This window comes from Cyanistes caeruleus, chromosome 10, assembly GCF_971803275.1.
Source record: "Cyanistes caeruleus chromosome 10, bCyaCae1.hap1.1, whole genome shotgun sequence".
Taxonomy (NCBI): domain Eukaryota; kingdom Metazoa; phylum Chordata; class Aves; order Passeriformes; family Paridae; genus Cyanistes; species Cyanistes caeruleus.
The window spans coordinates 20,867,076-20,885,377 of record NC_141710.1 but is presented as its reverse complement, the minus strand read 5'-3'; the positions used below and the strand labels follow the sequence as shown (position 1 = coordinate 20,885,377).

Here is an 18,302-nt window from a genome sequence, read left to right as displayed (position 1 = left end):
TAAGTTTTCATACAGCAGCCAAAGATACCCATACACAAAGTAAACTAGATCAGTTTAAACAGTGAACTCTCTAGCACTACAGAGTCTCCTTCCTCTGCAGATAAACACTGCTCTTCACAGATGCCTTCAGCTTGTTGAGCTCTAAGGTGTGTCTGCATCCTCCATAAGAGACCACAACTGCTGCCAGGCCCTGGGAATGCACAGATTGCGTGTGACGCCACCAAAACCTATCCTGGCTCCAGGTAATCTGTGCCCACAGCTGCCCTCTCACTCAGCTCCCTTTTATCCATTCTTCAAAGTCTCCTCTGATGCTTCTAAAAGTGATCTTGTTCCTACACAGAGCCAGTCAAATTTGTTGTCATTAATTCTGCACTCACACAGGTTTTCTCCTCTGCTGCTGAAGACAGACCAGCTTCTCTGCAGGATCCCAAGGCCCTGCAGGGACCACAGCCAAATCTGCAGCTACCAAAAGGACCTCCTTCCTCTGCACTCTTTGCACCAGCAAGGGCTCTTTAGAGGATGGAGCAATTGCAAAGCTCACTCCTCCAGATAACAGCCTTCTCTGCACTGAGTGCTCAACTGGAGATGTGCTGAGACTTGTCTGGTTTTTCAGCAGCAGCTTTCCCTCAATGCTGACCCCAAAGCCAATTTTTCTCTGAGGACTCAAGGTCAGTCAGACCTTGGGAGAGGCAGAGGGTGTCTGCTATGGGATGGTTTGTGCATACACAGGGCACATATCTCAGGTGAATGGAATAACCTGGATCCTTCAGTAACTGACTTGGGCTTCCCCAACCATCCCCCACAATCCTCACACCTCAACCTCTTTGCTAAATCCAGTGTTTCCTGCTTCAGTTGCACCTCTGCTTTTCCCCCTGGGTGAATCCCTTTTCTTTCAGGGCATTCTCTGCATTTCCATTCCTTTTGCTAAGCTCAGTAGTAGATCTTGTGGTAGCCTCTAATGGAGGGCATCAATAAAACAAACCAGCCTTGTGAGTCTTTTGTTTTCCAGTCAGACATATATCTGCTTTCTCCCCCTCAGTACTATTTTCCTCTAAGCACCAGCTCAGCTGAGGGACTCCTGCATCACTGCTGCCAAGCTGACATCATTTAGATGGATGTTGTGGGGCCAGTCACCCCTGAGAGCTGCCTCACTCCTCCATCATTTGGAGGTGCTCATCTATTACAACCATTTCCCTTCACATTTTCCTTCACCACTCTAACAAATTATCACCATCCCTATCACATGCACTATATTTTCTACACATTTCTAGGCACCTCTGTTCCAACAGTTTTATTAGAAGTCTTTGTACCCATTAAGGCCTGAAAGGATGAGTGCCAGTGGCCTTTTGTAGGTTAATCCACGAGAGATCAAGAGAGTGCAAGGCATTCTGTCTATTCAAATTACTCATTTTACAGTATAATAGTATGAATATTAATATTGTCCATTGAAAAAGTGTGTTAATTAGGATGCTGGCAGTTTTTTGGACCACTGCCACACAAAATAAGCACTATGGGGTATGTGACTATTCAAGCTCAGGTCCCAAATTGCCATTTACAACAGTGGCACACTCAGTTCAAGAGCCAAATCACCAAAATAATTAACAAGGGAACAGCCTACAGAGGGTTAATGTTATTTATTTTTTCTCTACTAATTTCAGTTATTCCCCTTCCTAGTAAAACGGTATTTAACCAAACCACAAATAATTTGCATAGCACACACGTGCTGGCTGCTGGGAGGTTTGTAAGAAAACAGAACAAATGCCTCATTAATAACTAAGTGCCAAGAAATGCAGAAAGAATTTTGTACCAGACTACGAAAACCAAAGTGGTTTATTCTTCTGAGGCTTGCCTTAGATTAAACACTATGCTCCTTTGATAAGACTGGTTTGGACACATGAGAAAATGGAGAAGGTACAGTCCACATTTGTACAAGAAGGACAAAAACTTGGGAGGTGGTTATAGTTTAGACACAACTTTTTTATGCAGGTAAAGCTTTCACAAGCTCAGGGAGAGGCCTGATCATTGGTACATTAATAGCACACAGATGATCTTTAACAGATATGATATTTCCCCTTTCCAGTTTCTGATTCTATTTTTATCCCACAGCATGGATGTGCAATCTTCACTGTAGTCTGCTGATCTCAAGGCTAATCTTCATTTTCTGACAGCAAAATGAAAGGTCAGCCACAGACCAGACACCAGGAAGGCCTCCCAGACGCCTGGGTTTATGGATTATTATTTATGGACCTGATAATCTGGATGTCAGTGAGCATCTTGCCATAGAGGAAGCAAGCAGGACTGCAAACCAGCAGCCCTGGGCACCACTGATCACCACCAGGAAACCAACAATGTTCCCACAAATGCTTGAGATTTGCAAACACACTATTTTTTCCACAATTGAATAAACACCAAAGATTTTTAAGTTTTTGCAAAAACAAGATCTGCACCAAGGGGTCTAATTTGAATGAAAACCCCATAGATTTTTGTTGTGTATTGGCTGTGCAGGTGCAGTAGAAGCACATTTGATCCCTTGGCTCCTTCTCCTTCAGGAAAGGTATTTTCCTTTGGGATCACTTTTATCACTTGTTGGAAACACCAAATCTAAGTTTCCCACCTGTGAAGCCACTGCCATTCCACAGTTATTAAGGTCCAAAGTCCTTCTACTCCTCAAAGAGGTTACAACCAAAACCTATCTTCACAAACCTAGGGTTTCTCTGCATCACAGGACTGACAAAACTTAGCGCCATCCTCTTCAACACCTAAAATAAGCTAATTTTACCTCATACCCATAAGTCAAGAGATTGAGTTTCTCCTGCAGGACCTTCAGCAAAGCTTCCCAACCCCATTCATGAAAGCAGAGACTTGAAAACATCTGCCAACACACAATGACTTCATTTTTAGAAGCTCTTAGTGCCATGACCTGCAGTGTAAGTCAACAAAAGAATGAGGTCTATCAGCACAGTTCAGGTCAGTTCAGGTCCCCTCTTGCCTCAGTATAAACTAAGGGATGTAAAATTAAAGCAGACTCCTGCAAGCGAGGATGACCAGCGCCTCTGGATTTTGCATTCCCAGCTTGAAATATGGGGCTGCAAATGAGATTTTGCATGTGCACGTACTCACACGGGCTTGGGGTGAGAGAAAGGTTCAAACACAAAGAATTAAGGGCTCCTGAAGACCATCAGTTGGAAGCAGCTGCAGAAACCTTTGATAATTCCCCGGGTTACTGAGCACTTTGCTGCTTAAATCTCTCCCTGGCCAGAGCTATTGCTTGTCACCAACCAAAAGCTAATCCTCCTTTTTTCTGATTTCATCTCTATCTTCTCTTTTCCCCCTCTCCATACGAGTGCAAAGCACCTTTAATCTTAATTTCAGATGTACTTTTCATGATGCTGCAGATGTGTTATCTGCCACTGACAGTATTTGCCACCTATTTCTCCTTAAAGGACAGTGCTTGACCTTGCAACAGCTTCCATGCCTCCAGCTTTAGAGGCTGAGCCTTTCTATTTGAATGGATCACAAGTAATCACTTTTCTGTATTCACTATTAGCAGTGAACCAACTACCCAGAGAGCTGCTGCTTTGTTGGCTTTCCCCCCCCCCCCCCTTCCAAATGCAGCATTTTTCCTGGGCAGAGACATATTATGGCAATTCAGACACTGACAACTGTGTAAATCACACCCAGGCAAAAGTTATTGATGACCTCATTCCAGTAAAGCATGAGATGATCAGGCTGCCCCACGGTATTTTGATCATCTGAGAACCCTGAAATTGAAAGTTGCAGGCTCCATTTTGCTTGGAAACCTAACAAAAGGCATTAACTGTGACAAAAGGCACTTAGAACATCTCTTAAATTATCTCATTTCACACCAGCAGTAACAAATACTCATTTTCCTTTATTAACATACTCTCCTTGCCCATAACCACTCTCATTTTTCAAGTTTTGAATTAAAACGCTTTCAAGTTATTGATCCCTTCTGCTGGAATTCTCTTCCCCTGTTTTTATTAGTTCTTGTACACAGCCTAATTTGAGCAATATGAACAGTGCCTCCAACACAACCACCTCTCTAGCAGACCTGTCTCCCAGGAGTCGACGTGATTAATCTCTCCTGTGCAAGACAAGTCACGTTCCACAGCCCCGGCTCCTCCACACTGCCAGTGTGCTCAGAATGGCACTCTCACATCTGTTATTAAATTATGTAATTACCTTATTTCTTCTCAAGTGCCTTCCCAAACAGGTTGTAGACAGTCACCAGTGAAGGAAGAAGAAAACCAAATACTGGGAGCATCTGCTGAAGCTTTCAGGAGAATTTGCTCTTGCCTATCACTGGATTTCTCCCCGTGCAAACTCCGCTGTGGGCTCCTGGAGCCCAAGGAGCATTCCCTAGAGCTGGAATAGTGCTGAAGGCAGTAATTACCAGAGGAAAAGCTGCACACTGCTGTGGCTATGCCAGGAGCTGCATCTCCTCCTGAGGGATGCCCTCACAGCTGGCTGGGGCTTCTTGCACCCTCCCTGACAGGCACATCCCATCGCCAGGGGCTCAGCCAGCTGAGGGTGGGGCTCACACACTGCCCCCGCTGTGTTTAAATCCAACTGGTGATATGCAGAGTCCTCGCTAAACACAACCCCAGGCACCCTATCACAGGTTTGGGGCTCTTTCTAGAACAAAGACAGGAGATTTGGAGGAAGAAGAGTCACCTTAGATACATGGTGTAGCCCAAAATGGTGCTCTCTGTGAGCCCTATGGCTCATCCCCTGCTAGGTGCCCTCTGCAGCTGCTGGCACCACTCTGCAACCCTGTATCTGCTGTGGAACAGCATGGGGAAAAGCAACAAATTTCCTTGTCTATGCCAAGTTTTAGCTACTATGGGAAGATGCACATAAAAAAAGACCCAAACCAAACCAAATCCCCAAGATTGCCACAGAGGAGAAAAAGGCTGGAAGATGGAGGTAGCGTTGTAGTGTTTAACCTGGGTGAGCAAATGTGTTGTGCTTTCTCTGCACAGAGCTGAATGCCAATGATTCAGAGCCCAAGTCAGCCCAGGCCAAAGACACATGCATGGCTTGAGAACCAGCCTCTCCCTGCCCCTCCTCCAGCAGAAAGCTGTGACCTGCCTCTCCTGGGACTGCACAGTCCAGCAAGCCAGCACAGCAACACACGTGCAAATCCATCTGCAGTCTGAGGAGTTACAAGGCAGCCGGCATGAAGGAACAGTGTACATCCCCCATCCATGGTGGCTTTCAAAGGTTGAACAGTGACAGAACTTGAATCCAGCTCCTCCTGTGGGGGCTGAACTCCATGGACAGCATCACTGCTGGGGGACAGCCATGCCCTGGGCCACTGCCCAGCTGAGTGACCTCCATATGATGCCCATCACCTCTCCAGCCCCCAAATCGGTGTGGATGCTAAAGGCAGAGTACCTCCAAACCACACCATGATTATCCCAACAGAAGCTGGCTTTTGTCAGTTAAGAAAACATTAAAAATACAGGAGGAGTCCTTTCAGCAGGTGTTCAAGGGCCCAGCTCACTGCTGGGCTGCTGCAGGATTTTCAGCTGATGCTGAGCGTTTTCTGTGTGACCAGGACTCACACACTGGATGCTGTCCTTCAGTGCCACGGATCAAGACTTTTCTGCATTTTGGGCAGTTTCATGATTACAGCAAAAAATGTTTCTGCAGAGTCCAAAAATGTAATCTGACATTGTGTTTCAGAAGCCTGTTTCTCTAACAGAAGATTTCCATTTTCTTTGGCAAACTACCCCTTGTGTTAGCCCTACTGGCATTCACATACACAATTCACAATTCATCTGGAACAGGCTATTTACAGAAATTCTGCTGAACTGGCTGTCTTTCTATTAGTTATGTAGAAAAGAAAAGGTTTGGCCTTGATCCTGGGCCTGCTGAATTAAAGTGTGAAAAGGAAAATCTCTGAAGCCCAGGAATGCAAAGGCATTTCCACTGGTGCTGCCCAATTCAACTACAGCCATAACTGCTCAAAAAAACACAAGAAACTAATGGCAAGTTCAGTGGAATTTGCAATGCTGCTTATACTGAATTTCTACCTCTGAAAAATAAAGATGCATTTCCAGCCTTTCATATTGTCTGTGAGAGCTTCAAACTCTGAAGATGTTTTTATGTCCCAGGTGGGGATGGGGGAGGTTGGCTGGAAACTTCTGAATGCTCAGGTTAGGTACTGAATGAGGCATCTTATCCTCAAATAATGGTTTTGCTCAGAGAGAAATTGCAACACCAAGGAAAGTATTGGTATAAAGACATAAACTGCAAGATATGCTGGAGTGGAAACCTCCCATCCTTTCCAAAGGGGATGCAAAGCAAGAAGAAGAGTTAAGCTGGAAGGATGAAATGGCTCCCTGTCCACATCTCTGTCCACTTTGCTGCCCCCAGAGACCAGGGCAGAAGAGATGGTCTCTCCCAGCACATCTGCTTACCTCTGATTCCTTTGCCATTGAGGCTGACATGCTCAACCTTTCCTCAGCAACAGCTGCCGTAAGTCTGGGCTTTTTAAAAGCAAACCAACACTGCCAGACAAGACACTGACCTGAAAGCAGGCACAAAGCCTCACCAGCCCAATGCCCTGGTCATTACACCATCACCAGGAAAGTTAAGGATTGGGAGCAAAGGTCTTGAAAGGAATTCCTTGCCTTCCCTTCCAACCCTCCTACTACCTACCATTAAAAAAGGGGATCTGGAGGAGGAGCTCAGCTGAGAGATCAGTGTCACAGATTCCCATACCATCCCAAACTTGAGGCCCCCACCAGGAATCCCTGCAGACCTCAGGTCTGCTTGTCCAGATGGAGGAACTCCCCTGAAGTTCACACACCAATAATTATGGCCAGGAAAATACAATACCAACTTGTAAGGAATAAATCACATTTTTAAACTATTAGGCATCCATGAGTTAATATTTTTTAACGCAGATTTTTACTGTATAATCCTGACCTCATTTGCTCTAGATACCATGTAGACAAATGTAAAATACATTTCTTTACACTGACCCTGTTAACAACCATTTCTCAAGGGAGCAGAAGAACTGTAAGGAACTAACACAACTTGCTTATTTGTTTATTATACACCAGACTTATTGAAACAATATCCCCACTCAGTACTAACTGGGAGAAAAATAATTACATCCAGCTAAGGCCACATCCACTGAAATGAGATGAGACCATCATCTGTTCCCTGCAGCCCAGGTGGAGCATCTCCTCCAGTGACAGCAGCATGTCACACTAATGCATCTTGCCAAGCCAAGGTGCTTCTGCCTCTCCATCTTAGTGCCCATGGACAGCTAACAAAGGCAGCACAGCTTCCAGACCAGGCCTGTGGGCAGCTTTGTAAAATTAACTACAGGCATTTGATACCCAGTTCTGTCCTTTACAAAACTCTCTCCCTTCCACGGCTCCTATTTTTGAACATAATGGGTTGGATTAACTCCCTGTCCCTTTCTGTCCCTTCATGCCCAGGTAATTTGAAGTATCACTCATTATCAGATTCACCTTTGCAGTGGGTTAAAAAGAAGAGGCATGCAGAAGACTATTCTTTATGGAATCTCACTGCTATGGGTCACAAACATCCCTAATAAATACCAGAAACTGGAGCAAAGCAGCATCCCTTCCACTCAGGGGTGCTCCTCCTGCTGACATCAGGGACTCTCAGTGAAACCCCTAACCACACAAATGAAGTAGCCCAACAACCCAGGAGGATCCTACAGCCCCACACTAAATCAGAAATTCACACCAAGAAAAGCCCATGAGCCCCAACCCAATACTTAAATTTCTCATCCTCTCGCAAGCCTGTGGGCCACTTCTGAGTCTCCTGGATGCATCCCATCACAACCTCTCTGCTGGGAAAACCAATGTGACACATGAAAAAGGAGCATTTACCAATACTTCTTTAAGAGCACTGCCCTGCTCCAGTGGAGAGCAAAACAACCCTGGCAAATCTGAGAAAACCAGCAATCACTGGGATATCAGGTCTGTAGCCCAGCCCAAGGCAGTGACTGTGCAAGCACAGGGATTGGGGATGCTCCACGCCCAAGGACAAGCACTGGGCACAGGGAGAGGTGGCTGTGGCACCTGACAGGATTCTCTGGGCTGGATCACCACAGCTTGTGCTGACAAAGGCTCAGGTTCCCCCACATCCCTCTCCAGCTAATTGCAGCACTGTCTGCAGCCCAAACTGACCTCCTTCCCAGCCACCTACACATGAGCTGAGATGGGCTGGAGACAAGGGCATGTGAGGATGGAGCTGAGCTTTTAGCCACACACTTCCTTGTGCACATTTCAACACAAGAATTTAAGACACCTAAAGACACACAAAAAATCTGAAGACTTAAACAAAACAAAAAATTACACCAATCTGCCATTCTTATGCAAGAAGAGGGAAAAATCCCACAACATTTGGAAGCAGGCTGTGTTTTCTTGGCACTTTCCATCTTTAGGTAATTAGTGTAAAGGGCTTCCCAGGTAAACCTAAGAATAAACGGCAGATTTCAAGAGAGACACCATTCTCTCTGCAGTGAGCCTTCAAAGCACAGCCAGGAGAAGAGATGCAGAGCTCCAGCAGGCTCCCCATAGGCATCACTTGCCTCCAAGTCCTCAGGGTCAGCCACAAGTCAAGCTGCATCAAAATTTGGTGCGGCATAAAAAAATGACAAGTAAGAAACGCCTCTGAAGACAAACACCACAGCATTTGCAAATGCTTCAAATCCACAGCCTGGACCAACTTTTACAGCTTGCTGCTCCTCCCATCCCCTTCTCTAAGCTTTTTAGAAAGTGCTATCCTAGCTGAGAGTGGCACCTTCAGAGCTGGGAGGAACAAAACACCTCCCAGCTCCAAAACCTACTTTTCAGTGTTTCTCTCGGTTGTTTTCCTCAGCTGACCTAGTAGCAGCTGCTGTACTTGCTCCTCTGGGAATCAGCCTCGCTCCCAGCATTTTGTTTCCAAAATGCTGGTGCAGGGGCACCCAGCCTCCCCATCCCCTCATAGATTGATTTCCAATGCTGGTGTCACCCAGCAGCTCCCAGCTCTGCCCCCCCAGACCACCCCACCGTTGTTGTCTTTCTGATTATATTGGGAAAAGGGTAAGGACAGGGATGGGAAAGGAGAAGAGAGGAGTTATTTAGCAAAGGTCACTGGAGAAGTCCACAGCAGTGAGGACGTGGCCCCCAGCTCCCTGTGCACTGTACCAGGCTCCAATTCACTAGAAGAGCCTATTACTTCTTAAATACAATATCCAAGTTTACAAGTGCAAAAACAGCAGGTACCAGCTTCTGCTGAGAGCAAGAAGCTCCTCATCTATGCTGTGCAGCCCAGGGTTACCATTAGAGGGACATAACCTAAAAGCAAATGTTTTTTGTAACCCACCTGGGTCTTACAGCACCCACACCTCACCCACTAGCCACAGCCATACCCTTGTAAAATACTGCTGGTAAGACACTACAGTCAGCAGAGCAATGGGAACTTCAGCAGACAAGAAGCCACCCTTCCCAAAACAGAGAGTGATGCTTTCACACGCAATAACCCCAATTCTGAAAGCTGGCTTTTTTCTAAACACCTCCCCTACACAGGACAGGAGAATGTGGCTCTGGACAGGGTCTGCAGAGCAGCTTCTGCACAGAGCACCTTCTAATGCCCACAACCCAAGGAGGGGGCTCTCCCTCTGTCCCTATCCACGCCTGGCACCCACACAAACCACACTGCAGGACCCAGACCCCATTCCCCTTTGCAGCACCCCTGACTTTACTTGGCATCTTCAAAAGCAGCTTTTTTTAACCCTAAGACATGGCAGCTATTTTTTTGTCCTGCAAAACTGTGCAGTATTTACAGAATCAGAGCATCCAGCAATGCAAGGGAGACTGGACAAATGTCACTCCACAGATGCATCGGTCTGCTCCTGACCTTCACCCTGCCCTTTCCCTTCACAACCTCGGCAGGGAGGCAAAGGGAATAGAGATTTAAAGGGAGGCAATTCAGAAACATTTTTAATCACCTTTTATAACCTGCATTCTCTAGGACTGAAACAGCACCTTTCCCTTACATTATTCAGAAAGCAGCAAAGCTAATGTGACATATTGGTGCGTAGGTGTGTGGGGGCTGGTTTCTTGGGGGGGGGAGGGAGGGCTGAGGGCTCGCTCTGTGTTTCAGAGAAATGAAGCAGCACAAGATGTACCAGTTGCTCTGGTAACAAAGCTTTTGCCTTTTTTTTTTTCCTTTTTTTTTTTTTTCCTTTTTTTTTTTGTAAGAATGAAGCATCGTTTTAAGCATTTTTTCAGTTCAGACTTCCTTGCCTGCATGGCAAAAACAAATCTGCGTTTCAGAAACACACACACTCCATTTGAGTCAGCATGGAAAGGACCTTCTCCTCCAGAGCTACTATAACATCGTGGGAAAGCGGATAAAATTGAGGTTGCCCGTTTTCCTTCTGATAAGACTACAAGAGTTATCCAAGAGTTATCACACACCAGTACTCCAGCTCAGCGCCTTCCTGCAACACAGAAAGAGCTGATAAAAGCCCAGCACCACATATGAGGTGGTGCCTGTGGAAGCAGTGGAGACCCCATCCCTGGTGAGCATCCGTGCACAGCAGCACCACCATCCACCTCTGCCAGCACATGGAGCCATCCCAGTGCAAACAATGGCTTAATATTTAATACTGTGCTCATAATACAGAAGGATTATAAAGCAGCTGGTAAGTCCTGTAAATCTATTCACACTCACACAGACCATCCCTGACCTTGAAGGTGATAAGCAGCCAGTGCCTGCCCACAAGGCTCTGGGTCTGGATGTGCACGGTCCAGACAACACCAAAACCATCCCAGGGGAAGGAAGAGCCTGGGACAGGGCAGGGTGGGCAGAGACAAAAGGCTCCCCTGCCTCAGTCCCCTGGAGCTGGCTTTCAGAACAGCACCAAACCATGGGGAAAGCCAGGAAGCTTTCTAAACCAGAGGGACCAACCCTCATGTGAAGTGACTGTCAGAGCATGAGGAGGGATGGCTACCCACATTCACACACGTGTGGTTACACTCAGCCTGCCCTGCAGGAAAAGCAGCCTCTGAAGAGCTTCAAAACACTAAAAAGGACCCAAAGCTGATGATATAACACCAGAACCACCAATGGGGCTCAAGTCACACCCAACCTCGCAACATCACAGCTCATGTTATAAACATAAAGGTGGGAAAAGAGAAATGCTCGCAGTGCACCTTCAAATGCAACAGCTGTCCAGGGTTAGAGCTGTGTGTTCAGACTGCAAGATGATGGGGCTCTGAATTCCTTCAGCAGCCTGTGAACAGGAGCACCAGGTGCCCCTGGTGTGCTCAGAACCAGCATCCAGCACAGCTGGCCAGGTGTTGGGCCAAGAGCAGCTGGCAGCACGACCTGCTCTGCAGGCACACGTTCAGCCTGCCCTCTCAAGCAAGGCACAGCAGTCAGTCTGCAGCTATAAAAGCTGTGTATGTAAACTACAGTTAATTCTTTAGAGCAACAATCCCCAGGAAGTTAGTAACAGTGTGCAGCACGGTAGCTTCTTCCATACAGATAAAGCAACAGTGATTAATTATCAAGCTATTGACCATCAGCCTTTCAGAAAGAGCGACAATAAACCAACTGATGATTAAAAACAATTACTGTCATTCTTTTCTCAGGCTAATTATATGAACTTCTAATAATGACCCAGGAACCTGCAGAGTGTTTGTTCTCACCAGGGCTGATGTAAGGGCCCAGCACTTGATCAGCAGCAGTCAGACTGAGACAGATGTCAAGCAAGTTGAACATGGCACAGACTACATACTAGTTTTACATGTCCACCCTCAAAAATAAAGGAAAAAGGAGTCTTCTGGAAGTCTTTCTTTAGGATATTTACCTGCTACCCCGGCAGCCTGCACTGGTGGATGCCAGGAGGAAGGATGCCACTGTGCATGGAGTGCACAGACAGCACTCAGGAGTGCAGGACACACATTATCCCTCCTCCTCTGGCATCTGCAAACTCCAAGACATTATCAACACAGGCTTGTGCCTGGGACATTCCCACAAGTTTGTCTCAGGAACCAAATTGTCCCAGCAGTCCTGCTGTTCCCAGCTCTCCAGCAACAGGTCACCTTGGATTTCGAATATTTTATCCACTTTCTAATACCCACACACCTCAACATCTCCATCTACTGGGTCAAACCTGGGCATTTGCCTCCAGGTGGGTCAGGCCTGACTTCTGGCAAATACCAGCTGGGAAATAAGTAAGTCCTGACTGAAGACCCAGGGATTAATTTTTTCAACCTTTCCCCACGTATACTGTACCCCAGACAGACAGACAGAGTACAACAAAAAGCAATTACAAAGACCTCGTTCTCTTCAAACAGCTGCCTCACTTGGGCTGGCAGAGGACATGGACAGCCTGTGGGCAGCCAGGAACCTGTCAAGGTGCTCCACCTGCCCTGGGGTGGCTCCTAGGGATGATTCCCCTGCCCCATCACGTGGTGATGGTAAAGGAGCTCCTTGGAGGGCCACAGCTGACACGGGCAGCACATGGATCCCACACGCTGTAAACTACAGCGCAGACTACTGCTGCGTAATAGCTTGGTGATTATATGGCATTTACCAGATAATTAAGCAATCAATAGTTATTGTGCAGTTACAGAGGTGCCCACATACTCTATCTTGTACCCTGTAAAAATAAAACCTTGCTGAAGCTGTAAATGGAGAGCCACATCCCTGGGGCACAAGGCAAAGCAGCACTTGGCATTAATGACCACTGTCCTGGCAAGTTGGGAAGAAACATGTGAATATGTAATCTCAACATCATTTACTTTGATGTAAAATACACAAGATGAGAGGTACAAAGTTTATCATCTGATCTATTTCCTGATTTTTTTTGTCACTATTGCAAAGGCTTGCATCAAAATCCTTCTTGGCTGACACCATCACTCACTCATTACACTCACATCATCCACTGTGTGAATGGACATGGCTAAGCCCATAAAACACTGGGGGATTGCTCTGGTTTTCCACTTACTCAGTGCACAGCAAGTAGCCCATGGCAAGTGTCCTCAGGCCTTGCACCCATTTATTAGACAGGTACTTCTGAGTAGCCCAGTGTCTTCTTCCTTTGAACCCATGTATTTATTGGTGCTGGACGCCCCACTGGTTGTGATCCTGATCTATCCAGGCAATCTAAGGACACACAGTATTTTAAGGAGTATTTGTTTGCTCTCATGCAGAGTAGAAATAAACAGCAATAATAATGTTCTGGGACATAAAAGCAGTATTTCCTCACAGTTTAGGTAATCCTCTGAAGCATCTCAGTGAGTTTTGTGTTTAGAGTTGCTTTCAGCCATCAGCTAAAAACCAGTGTGGCAAAGGTTGAATTCCCTAAGTCCAACTCGTTGTATTCCTGACAGTCATTTCCTTAAACACCTATAACAAAAATAAAATCCAAGGACACAAAAAAACTACTGCAACCATGTCTGGCACAGAAGCTAGCAAATTCTCAGTCTTTCATCAAAACCAGTTTACAATCTGTAACATCAGATGTAGGATTATTAGACAATAAAGAAAAGCTTCCGATTCAATTAGAGAGATAAGTCATCACCAGTTTGGTCCCTCATTAAAATAAAAATCAAGCTATTCAAAAGAGACTGTTAAGCAGTGAAAAAGGAATGTGGTTTCTCTCTGCGTTTTTCCAAAGCAAAGAGCTTGTGGTTGGGGTTAGAGAAGTGAGAGCAGAGCAGGTCACTGCTGAGGGCTCCTGCAGTGCCCAGGTGTCACTGGGGTATGGCCAGAGCTGGGAAGAACCAAAGGGACATTTTAATCTGCTGTCCTGAGCAAAGAAAGACCTTTATTTGAAAATACAGAGGTTAAACCGAACCAGTTGCCTTTGCCTCAAGTGCAAGGCTCAAGGGGACCAGGCTTTGAAGCGCTGTGAACCACCTGAAAGAGATCTTCACACCATGACCCAGAAATCAGCATCAAAGCAGCAACCCCTGCATCCCCACCATCCTGGCAGTGGGTGCCCTCCTTCTGGGAGCTCTCAAGAGGAACCAGGCTTGGCCAGCACAACTCTCCTAGGAGCAGGAAGGCATGTGCTGCAGCAGGGGCTCCCCAACCTCTCCAGCAGATGCTGAGGCTGGCTCCATGAATCCCTGCTCTCTGAGGGCTCCTGTTACTGTGGTACTCCCAGACACTTCTCAGGCTCCTCAACCTGCTGAGCTGTGAGATCATTCAGCTGCCAGAAGAACAAGACCATGCCCTTTATCCCATGGGATCAATGGGAAGTTTGCACCTTGCACATTTTCCCCCCAGGTCCTGGGCAGGCCAGCTGGTTCTCACCAGGACACCTGCAGTCTCCAGCACAAACATGGCCATGCAGCAGTGTTAGACACTGCTGCTATATCAGATTTTCTAAGGGAAACATCAAGGCTGCAGCACAGAGATATATAACATTATCCCCTGCCTGGAATAAACATCTCACTTCTGCCTCCTTCCAACAGCAAAGTTGCTTTTCTTGCTTCAGAGAGGGACCAGCCATGAGAATGGTGGGTGATGCTCACCAGGTAACTGCTCCTGGGTGAGAGCACAGGGGTGGGACCTGCAGAGCTCAGGCTGGAAGCCAACACCAGAACCCAAAAAACACAACCAGAGGTGCACACAGCCTCTAGAAGGGCAGCAATGGTGCTACCTCAGGTAACACACACAGAGGGGTAGGTCACCACCCCTGCAGGGCTTTAACAGATGTGTAGATGTGGCACCTAGGGACATGGCTAAGTGGTGGCTTGGCAATGCTGGGTTATTGTCTGGACTCAAATACCTTTTCCAAACTAAATAATTCTGTGAATAGTCCAGCCCTGCCCAAGAGGGGCTTGGAAATGGCAGTGAAACAACCATCTGATTACAGAGGATGCTGCTCCTAGGTATGGATCACTTCTAAGGGCTGATTTAGAATGGAGCCAGAAGGTCTGTGTGTCTTGAAAGCTGATCCATTTGTTTTGCTGCAGAGATAAATACAGCGGTGGTATCTGGAGAGAAAGAATCGCAGAGATCTTATTTCCATACTGGGTTTTAGGGTGGGACACCATAAACAGTCATGTATGTTTTATATCAAAGTCTCCTTTTGTTTACAGCACATGTGCTACTCCAGGACTTCAGTTTAACAGAGCTGTGAAGTCAGGCTTAGCCAGAGCTCATGCCTCAATACTGACTAATTTGGTTTGGACAGCAACGTTTTCCCCTCCACCCCCGTCACCATCCCGTCTGGCACCGGCACCACGTGAATCACACCGAGGACAATCCGGTTACTCCGGCAAGTTAAAAACACCAGGAGGATTTTCCCCTTGTACAGCACGGGAAAAAGGAACACAGAAACATTCAGCCTACACTTGGGACATTTCTGGGTGGTTTTTTTTCCCCTTTGAGGTAACACACAGAAAGAATCAAACCCAGCAAGAGGAAACCTGATCAGCTGAGCCACACAACCAGCAGCACCAGCTTATTTCCCTTTTTTGCTCTCCACAAAAACACGACGCTTTGAAAAGATCGTAACAAGCACATAGTTTCCATGGATTGTTAGAAATATGAACCAGTTAAAATTAGGTCACCTTCCACCGTTATTTTAGCAGCTGAGAAGAAAAACAGTTCAGAAGAGAGCTCCTGTGGCAGGGAGCACATGGTGGGAAAACAATGAATACCAGAAGGGAAGGCTCCCTGGAATATAACCTTGATAAGAACAGCTTTGGGGTAGGGCAGTTTCAACTTTGTTTTTGTTATTTTTTAAAAAGAAATCTGTTTCAGTTCAGAATTCACACATTTAAAACTCCAGAAGTTCCAGTTCATTTTCAGTTCACTTCAATCCCTTGATCCTTCTACTGACAGGATGAGTCCACAGCAGCAGGAGGATGGGGGAATCTTGGCTCTTTAAACACCATTCTCTTCAGCAGGGGCAGCTCACTGTCTTTTAGAGCATGACAAGCAAGAGCTTTGTCTCCAAAACCACAGAAGAAGGAGCACATGAGTATATTCTTTTCTACAGTCAAAATGAAACATGGGCATGACGGGTAAACAGGATCTCTGTGTGCCCACACACGAATGAGTACACGTGTACACAGCACTTGTGCCCACACATACAGGAGCTTCTTGGAGAATGAGACCCAGGGGACTAACTCCCAGCAGAACCAAAAAAGCTGGCAGATTCCTCATGCAACCACGACAAGAAACATCTCCCCACCACATATAAACACAGATAACCCCAGACTTTGAAATAATTCAATCCCACCCCAAATGCACAAAAATAGTCCATAAAAAGACCCCACCAAGACCACAAAATCTGGAAATCCTCCAAGCTAAGATGTGTTTGGGATACATCTTATACACATGTGATATAATACAGGAGAGGTGGGAATTTTAAATATTCCTGTAAAGAAGTTCATGCTTTTAAAATCCTGCTCTCCACAGTCCCTTCACTATTCTCATCTGGATTGCTGCTTCTAGATGTTCAGAAAAATTTACAGCAATCCTACTGACTGTAACAGGCACTTTAATAAAAACATTTTAATAGTGTTTTTAATCCTGTAGCAGGTTCCTGCCAGTGGAAAGGACAGCAGCCAGCCTGTGTGCAAGCAGAGCACTAGACTGTAGCAAACTCATTTGGCAGCGTATTACAGCCATAAACTCAGCTCTTAGAAGAGATCAAGATTTAGCTATTAAAGCACAGACTTCTCACTCCCTCCTCATCATCTAATCAATAAAAAGCAACTAGGGGCAAAGGGGGGGAAAAAAAAAGCAATTCATTTTCTTGTGACAGCTTCAGAACTAATGTGAATTGCTTTTTGTAAGAGCTCTGTGTGCTACACGGTACCTGCACACAAGACCAAAAGGTCAGAGTTCAGCAAGGCTTCTTGAAAGGTTTGAGATGGTCAAAATCTAGTCAAGGTGATGTGCTGGGATGCTTCATGTAAAACACACAGCCAAGGCAAACAGGATCACTGCAGCTGGAACTCTTACCTTATAAACCTGCCCGTAGGTACCATTGCCAACGAGCTCTACCAATTCAAAGATTCCTGCAGGATCCTAAGAGAAAAGAAAAAGAATATTAAATAAGCAATATTTATAAATTTCTGAAAAAATAAACATTTTAGGAAAATCAGCATTTCTCTGACAAAGGGTTTTGAGAGGTTTAAGGTCTTCAGGCAGACCAGGGATGGGAATTACAGGGACATTGAGCAGAAGTGTGGCACTGCCCAGGTGACAGCCTTGTGTGGGCAGCTCCAGCACTCTGGGCAGCACAGACCTGCCCAGTGCTGCCCACTTCCAGCACTTGAACTGGGAGATGCCAGGCAGGAGCCTGTAAGTGAGCATCCACTCAGTGCATGCTTTAAGTGCAACAGCAAACATTTGCTGTTAAAAGTTAGATTTTCATATGCATCAGCTTTGGAATAAAACAAGCTAATGGGCAGGATACCATTCTGGGGCTCAAAGCAGAGGTTTCCAGGTCTATTCCTGGGGTCAGCAGCATTAGTGTTACTCAGTCTAAAGGCCATTTTTGGTTTGGTGCATCCTGGCTGGTTTGTCAGCTGAGACTAGCAGATCTAAGGCAATGCTGTACCATGACACAATACCTTGTAAAGGTGGCAGCAAAGCACAAAACCCTGTCCTTAGATCCCCCTCCACTTGGCATGTGCCCAGCCAGGGGAAGTGCAGCTGGACACACATGCACCCACCAGCACAGACGATACGAGCAGTGGGGTATGAGGGAGGGTGGGGAAAGAATGAAAGAAAGAATAACAGCACTGCTATTTTCTCCTCTCGGTGGGCTTTCCCCTTCCAGAAGCTTTATTTATACTCTCCTGCTCCTCCTCCTTTTCCTGTACTCATGACTCTGATTTTGGAGAGAACAATCCCCCTGGAAGCTGGTGGATGTGGAGGCATCCTGACATCCCTGGGGTCTGTGTGTCCCTGAGCCAAGGGGTGACCTTGCCTCCCACACCACCACCCATCCTCATCCTCCCTGCTGGGTTTTGAGTCACTTGAGCTGCTGGATGATGTGGCATCCCAGCGAGCCCAGGGACACCAGCTGTGACCCGAGGGGATGCAGACAGCTCCAACAGGCCATGGAGGATCAGCCAGCAGCACTCCTGAGGAAAGAGGAGATGGACACCCACCACCCTGTTACGGTCATAGAGATTTCACTCATTACAAAGCTGCATGAACTCAAGATGCTTCTGGGTCCAAAACTGGATCTTGGTGAGAAGCTGAGAGGAAAGAGTCATCCAGTAACAGTGCCACAAAAGTAAACTGATCTGAATCCT

At 46.4% G+C, this 18,302-nt stretch overlaps 1 protein-coding gene across 12 annotated transcripts in view; it reads right to left on the bottom strand.

The window, feature by feature from the left end:
• The window catches only part of TNIK (TRAF2 and NCK interacting kinase), a 151,804-nt gene that overhangs the window by 108,242 nt on the left and 25,260 nt on the right, over positions 1-18,302 (bottom strand). For all 12 annotated transcript variants that reach the window (XM_086843739.1, XM_086843742.1, XM_086843743.1 and 9 more), the window contains one exon: positions 16,999-17,064. In XM_086843739.1, the coding sequence (XP_086699865.1) occupies positions 16,999-17,064 (66 nt within the window). The remainder of the gene's footprint in view (positions 1-16,998; positions 17,065-18,302) is intronic.